The sequence below is a fragment of the Elephantulus edwardii genome, unplaced genomic scaffold (assembly GCF_000299155.1).
Source record: "Elephantulus edwardii isolate Elephantulus edwardi_28Jun2011 unplaced genomic scaffold, EleEdw1.0 scaffold00002, whole genome shotgun sequence".
Taxonomy (NCBI): domain Eukaryota; kingdom Metazoa; phylum Chordata; class Mammalia; order Macroscelidea; family Macroscelididae; genus Elephantulus; species Elephantulus edwardii.
This window is the reverse complement of record NW_006399752.1, coordinates 40,079,753-40,086,735: the sequence shown is the minus strand read 5'-3', so window position 1 is coordinate 40,086,735 and position 6,983 is coordinate 40,079,753. Positions and strand designations below refer to the sequence as shown.

At 47.2% G+C, this 6,983-nt stretch overlaps 1 protein-coding gene across 1 annotated transcript in view; it reads right to left on the bottom strand.

Moving 5' to 3' along the window:
• SERPINA11 (serpin peptidase inhibitor, clade A (alpha-1 antiproteinase, antitrypsin), member 11) overlaps nucleotides 1-2,984 on the bottom strand; it is a 12,932-nt gene extending 9,948 nt beyond the window's left edge. Inside the window, exon 1 of the mRNA XM_006879094.1 lies at nucleotides 2,351-2,984. Within this exon, the coding sequence (XP_006879156.1) occupies nucleotides 2,351-2,984 (634 nt within the window). The remainder of the gene's footprint in view (nucleotides 1-2,350) is intronic.
• Between the last annotated feature and the right edge of the window lie 3,999 nt (nucleotides 2,985-6,983).

The following is a 6,983-nucleotide window of genomic DNA, read 5'->3' as shown; positions in this document are numbered from 1 at the left end:
GTGTCAGAGGCAATGAGATTGGCACAGGATAGAGCATGGTTTAGGGCTGTTGTATATAGGGTCGCTATGAGTCGCAAATGACTCAACAGCATATAGCAACAACAACAAGAACAACCTCTAAAGGCAGCTTTGGTCAAAGTCAACATTGTACTTTGAACTACTTTAAAAACCTCTCTCTCTTTCTTTACTGCAAATCATATTACACATTTCAGCATATGATCATGTCTTGGCATCATTATAACTGACTATTCTAGGTTCCTCTGCACTGAAGTCTGGGACCCTTAGCAGGACCTGTGCAGCCCTTGATGTGATTCTTGGTGCTTCTTTTAGATGCTTTTCCTATAGCAGTCTAGGTATGGTCTAGGCAAACTAAACCTGACTCGGCTCCCTGAAAATGCAGTAGAATCCTTTCACCTGGGCCCTTGTGTGTGCCTTTGTCACAGTCTGAACCCCCTTCTCATGTCCCCTCCGACAGCCTCTTTGCCCGAGCACGCTCACATCTCAGCTTAGGTGCCCCCTCTCTCAGGAGCTCTCCCCTTAGTCCCCTGGTCAAGATTCCTATGACTCCAACTGCGATTGAGTCGACTTGGCCTCCTAGTGACCTTATAAGACAGCAGAATTTCCTCGTGGGGTTCCTGGGGCTGTGCAAAGTGATGACTACATCCTCTTTCTCCAGTGGAGTGGCCAGGGGGATTGAAGTCTCAACTCTCTGGCTAGCAGTTGAATGTCTTAACGACCATACCACTGGGGTTATGTTCTCTTTTAAGTGTTCCATGATAATCATGTCTACTCAAGCAGGGCATCAGCTGCCCCCTAAGCTGTCATTGCCTCTTTACTTGTTGGCAGCCCAATAGGCTCGGGAGTTAAACAGGAAGTGGAAACCCTCCTGTTTAGGAAATAGGAAAGCCTGTTCCTTTCTTTTCGTGAGAGGTTAGCAAAGTCTCTAAAACATAGTCACCGCTTCATTTCTGTTCTTGGGTGAGTGAATGAAGAACATCTCTAGAGACCTCAGACTTGAGACCTAATTTAGTTTGAAATACGTCATCTAACAAACATCTGAAATGCACTTCGGCTTGTTGTTAATCAGTAAAACTCGGACCCTTGAGACTGCTGCTCAGTAACGTAAATGAAAGCAAAGCAGTAAGAGCTTTCTTGTTTTTGCCTACACACTTAGAAGCAGTGGATAAAGGTGTGATGTTGAAAAAGATCCTTTTCATTCTATGGAACTTTTTAATCTGGCAGGAATATTTGTTTAGTAAAAGAAGGAATTAAATCATGGAAACAGACAGAAAAAAAAAGAGGAGGAGGAGGAAAATAAGAAGGTGGATGAAGAAGAGGAAAAAGGGAAGGAGGAGGGGAGGATAAAGAGGGGAAGAAGTCCCCACTCAGTGCTTGCAGTGAAATCCCTGTGACTCAGAGGACTTCTCAGTGGATCCTCATTGGGTACGTGCATTTGCTGGTGGCAGGAAGTGGAAATAATCTATATGCAGAACAGATAATCTGGGAGGCTGGTCTCTGTGTGGGGAAATGTAGCATCAGGATTGTAGGAAGATTCATCAATAATCTGCGTTATGCAGAAGATATAGTCCTACTTGCTGAAACTATGGCATTTGCTGCAGAAGGTCAAGGACTATAGCCCTCAATATGGATTGAGGCTCAATATCAAGAAGACAAAGATTTTCACCACTGGGCCCACTGGCAGCATCTGGATGGATGGTGAAGAGATTGATATTGTTAACAGCTTTAGTTTACTTGCCTCCACAATCAACACTCTTGGTACCAGTAGCCAGGAAATGAAGAGACAAATTGCAGTGGTAAAGATGGCTGTCAGGGACCTCTCCAAAGTACTGAAGAACAACAATGTCAGTCTGGAGACTAAGGTGCACCTGATTCAGGCCATGGTCTTCACAATCACTTGCTATACATTCGAGAGCTGGACAATGACTAGGGATGATAGAAAGAGAATTGATGCCTTTGAGCTGTGGTTCTGGAGACGAGAATTAAATACGCCATGGACTGCTAGGAGAACAAACAGGTTTGTCCTGGAGAGGGTGAAGCCAGGCTGCTCCTTGGAGGCAAGGATTCTGAAGCTTCGCCTGACATACTTTGGGCATGTTGCAAGAAGGGACTGGTCTTTGGAGAGTGACATGATGCTTGGAACGGTGGAAGGACAAAGAGAAGGAGACCATTTATGGGATGGATTGATTCAGTGACTGGAGTAATGAAGGTTAGGTATGTTGGAGACAGTAAAGCTGGCACAAGATAGAGCAGGTTTCAGGGCTGTTGTACGTAGGGTTGTTATGAGTGTTAAGCGACTCGATGTCACTTAACAACAGCAGCAAGGACTCACCTTTGAAGAAGATTAAATTCAAGAGAACCAAGAGCGTGTCTTGGCTGAAGTCTTGCAGGCAGCCGGCCACTCGCCCGTATGTTCGTTTTCTCACGTACTCATTGATCTGCCTCCTCATCTCAGCCGACTCTGTGAAGTTGCCTGAGAACGCAAGCGCTCCGTACAGCTCCCTAATGCTGTCCAGAAACCCCTGTTGCGGCTTGAGCTGCTTGTCCAGGAAAAGGGAGGTGCCTACTTTCAGTTCGAGTTTGGGGCTGGGCAGGTCCAGGGTGAGGAGGAGGCTTTGGAAGCCGCGGTGGAGGTCAGCTTCTGCAGTCTCGGTGAGGTTGAAGCCCAGACCCTCCAGGATCTGAGTCTGAGTGTCTGCCTGGGTCCCGAGAGAGAGCAGGGCCAGGGTGGCGGAGAGGCTCACAGGGGAGAAGAAGATGTTGCCGGGGTCCCCTGCTGCCAACCGCTTGTACAGCCGCAAGGCAAAACTGGTGATGGTGGGTGTGACCTTGTGGTAGGCCGGGACTGGCCCCGGGAGCTGGTCACTGGGGGCCTGCGGCAGAACCAAATTCTTACCTCCATGTGCAGGAAAGGGCTGGCAGACCAGGACTCCTGCCCCCAGCAGCCACAGCCAAGACGGCCCCATCCTCTGAAAACAAGATGGTCCATGTGTCACTCTCCAGTGTAAATAACTCCATGGTTCTCCGTCACTTCCCCAACACACCTGACCATTCACACAGTAACCTGTACGGAGGCCATGAGGGGTCCTGCAGCAGACAAGCAGTCAGTGCCTGGTCTGGTCAGAGGGCTGGGTGGGTTTTAAGGCTGGCAGTGGATGGAGGTGAGGACCTTGACCACAAGGTTCCAATTCCATCACACTCCTTTAACTGCTTTATGTATTGATGAGTCTGGATAGGAAGACATGGCTAAGCTAAGGACTCTACTGTAAAAAGAAAACACAGAACAATCCCATAATCTGTTTCACCACCCTTCATTTCTTCTCCTTTTCACTTGTTGTTTTTGTTGTTGTTACGTGCCATCGAGTCTCCTGCAACTCATAGCGACCCTGTGTACAAGAGCCCTAAATGCCGTTCTATCCTGTGTCAACCTCGCCGTCTCAAACACACTCATTCCCAGCACTCCACTCACAGAATCGATCCATCTCATCGAGGGTCTTCCTCTCCTGCGCTGTCCCTCCACTCTGCTAAACATGACATCCCTCTCCAAGTACCAGCCCCTCCTTGCAACATGCCCAAAGTCTGTCAGATGACGCTTCAGAATCCTTGACTCTAAGGAACATTCTGGCTTCACCCTCTCCAGGACAAACCTGTTTATTCTCCAAACAGTCCATAGTATATTCAGCACTCTTCTCCAATACCACAGCTCGAAGGCATCAATTCTCCTTCTATCATCCCTATTCACTGTCCAACTCTCTGATGCATAGCACGTAATTGTGAAGATTATGGCCTGGATCAGGCGCACCGTAGTCTCCAGCCTGACATTGTTGCTCTTCAGTACTCTTGAGAGGTCCCTCACAGCTGACTTTCCCAATGCAATTCGTCTCTTGATTTCCTGGCTGCTGCTACCAAGAGTGTTGACTGTGCAACCAAGCAGACTAAAACTGCTTTTTTTCACTCGCTGTCTTCCTCCCTCCTTCCCTAAAGGGAGGCTTAGTCATGAAGATACATGATGAGCTCTATTTTGCAAATGAAAAACTGAAGCCATGCAAAGGGGAATGACTTGCTCCTCCCTCCCTTTCTTTGTTCGTCTTTGTTTCCAGTTAGTCCTTCAATGGTGCCTTCCATCCCAGGTCTGGAGACTTGGAGGCGAGTCCTGTAAGCAGTGAGGGAAGGAAATCAGCCGTTGCTGACTGCAGGGAGCTCAGAATGTAGTTGACCTACTGGGCTCTCTTACAGCTTGGTGAGGTCATGTGATTGGTGATTCTCTCACTAATCAGAAGGAAGAATGAGGCATGAAAACTCGGAGGAAGAAGATGGAGCTGGAGTGAAGCTGTGATGATCTGGGACCATCCTGATAAGGGCAACCTTGGGGGAGTGGACAAGCACAGGCCAGCAGAGCCTGGGAGGAGTCAGAGCTCTGTCTCCATCTGTTCTCTGTGAATTTGAGTATCTTTGTCACACACAGTAACAAAGTCCTAATTGATGCAAGGTTTTAGGGAAAATATCCTGGTGCTTTTTCTAAATCAATACTACCGTTGTTGTTATTGTCATTATGTGCCACTTGTGACATGTAGCCACCCTGTGTACAAAAGCTCTGAACTCGACTCTACCCTGAGCCAGACCTACTGTCTCCAACACACCTACCCCATTATTCCAGCTACTCTGCTGATCCTCCTCATCCTGGGCCTTCCTCTCCTGCGCTGTCCCTCCACCCTTCCAAGCATGATGTCCTTCTCTGGGGACTGGTCCCTCCTGGTCACGTGCTTTTCTTGAAACTTGATTTAAAATTTATAAAGAACATTGGTTTTCTGTTGGACAGTCCACACATGTTTAGTTTGAAGACATCTCTTACAATATGTACATTGTAACTATCCTGTGCTGTACATAGAGTGACTAAGGATGATGCAATGACTGAGGATGATACAAGAAGAATAGCTGCTTTCGAGTTGTGGTGCTGGAGAAGAGTCTTGAATGTACCATGGACTGCCAAGAAAACAAATAGATCTGTCTTGGAGAGAATGAAACCAAGTCTCTCCTTGGAGGCTAGGATTTTGAAGCTCTGCCTTACTTACTTCGGGCACATGGCCAGGAGAGAGAGATCAGTCCTTGGAGAAGGACATCATGCTCAGAAGGGTGGATGGACCTCACAGGAGAGGGAGACCCCTGATGAGATGGATTGACACAGTAACTGAGGAGATGGGGGTTGGTGTGTCAGAGTTGGCGAGACTGGCTCAGGACAGGGAAGGGTTCAGAGCTGCTGTACATAGGGTCGCTGTACATCACAAGTGACTCAAGGGCATATAAAAACAAAGGCATACAGGTTTGGAAGCAGGAGTGTCTTCTACTTCCTAAATAACATGCCTCCAGAAACTCTACAAACTTTGATAAGAATCGATAGTTATAGGAAAGCTTCGGGGCTTTTGTTCATAGGGTCACTATGAGTTGTGCTTGATTCCAAGGCATCAACATCAACAACAACAACAACAACTATCCTCTAAAATAACTGTAACTAAATTTCTTCCCTGTGATTCTCATATTTTTACTAATATTTTATCCTTCACATGCATTGTGTTTCGTCCATGTCCACTGTGCTTGGTGCATGTCTGTTGTGTTTTATAGTCATTTGTTTACATTATTTGGTTTCTTTATATGGTGAGTGATTCTCATTCATCCTCACATCCTGCCCTCTGATCTTTATCTCTGGGCGAATGCTGCTGCCTTTTGTGTCCTGAGTTAGAGAATGTGTAAGCAGACAGCTGTCCTCCTTGGGGGCGGGGTGGGGGAGAGGGGAGTGAAGCCTGAGAAGCAGACTTCTTAGGAGCAGCTCCAGTTTGAGCGGGTCTGATGTGTAGACAATGCTCACTCTGTCGGCTGTCCTCCTTTCCTCAAGTCCCCCCAGGGACACAGGTCCATGAAACCACCTTGTTGACATAATGTCCTCTGTGAAGGAGGATGTCAACGCTGGCCCCCTCCCACTCCCATTTCCACAGCTTCAAACTGCACTGGCCTTGGTGTCAGCCTGCTCCAACGGCCTTTGTGTGTTCACCAGCACCTTTGATACTCTCTGCCCGAGTGAGTGACCTCTGAATCAGTCCAAAGCTCTGGGACAGTGAGGGAGAGATCGCATCTGTGCACCTGGCTGGGAGCCACTGAAGCCACATACACCCCACCGAACCAGAGAGGGAAGTGGTCAGGGGAGGTGAGGGCAGCCTTGGATTCTGTGATGTTGAAACTCACTGACTGGTCAAAGTACTGTGGTTAACGTCCCTGTGACACTCACATCTCCCCCAGATTCTGAGGGGAACGTCTCAATGCCCCTCACATCTCATCCTAGCACTGGAGGTAACATTCCAGTGACTCTCACATCCCCCTCCCCCTAACACACACACTGTCAGTACACGTCAGGCTTTCCTCTGAAGAGACATTTGCACAACGTGGAACAATTTCTAAAGTTAGTTCATCCCAGGTAAAATAAAAATGAGGGCTGTGATTAACCTCTTTTTGGATTATTACTTTTATTTCACTCAACTCATAGCTCTTTACCCCTGAAGCACCCCAAAGGGAGCACTGGTGACTTGATGGTAAGGAATTGTGCTCTCAACAGCCAGGTATGTGGTTTGAAACCACCAGATGCTCCACAGGAAAAAGACAATCTCCTCCCACGTGATTTATTACCTCTGAAAACCCACTAACTAGATGGTACACAACAACAACAACAATATATCTGCTGAAACAACAAAGTATACAAAGCTAGTGCTCGCTTCGGCAGCACATATACTAAAATTGGAATGATACAGAGAAGATTAGCATGGCCCCTGCGCAAGGATGACACGCAAATTCGTGAAGCGTTCCATATTTTTCAAAAGGGGGGAAATATGGGAAGCCAAACTTTACACCAAATATTATATGAAAACCCTTGTTCAGGAATTGAAGGAATTACAGATTTATAAGTTAGGATTTCTCTT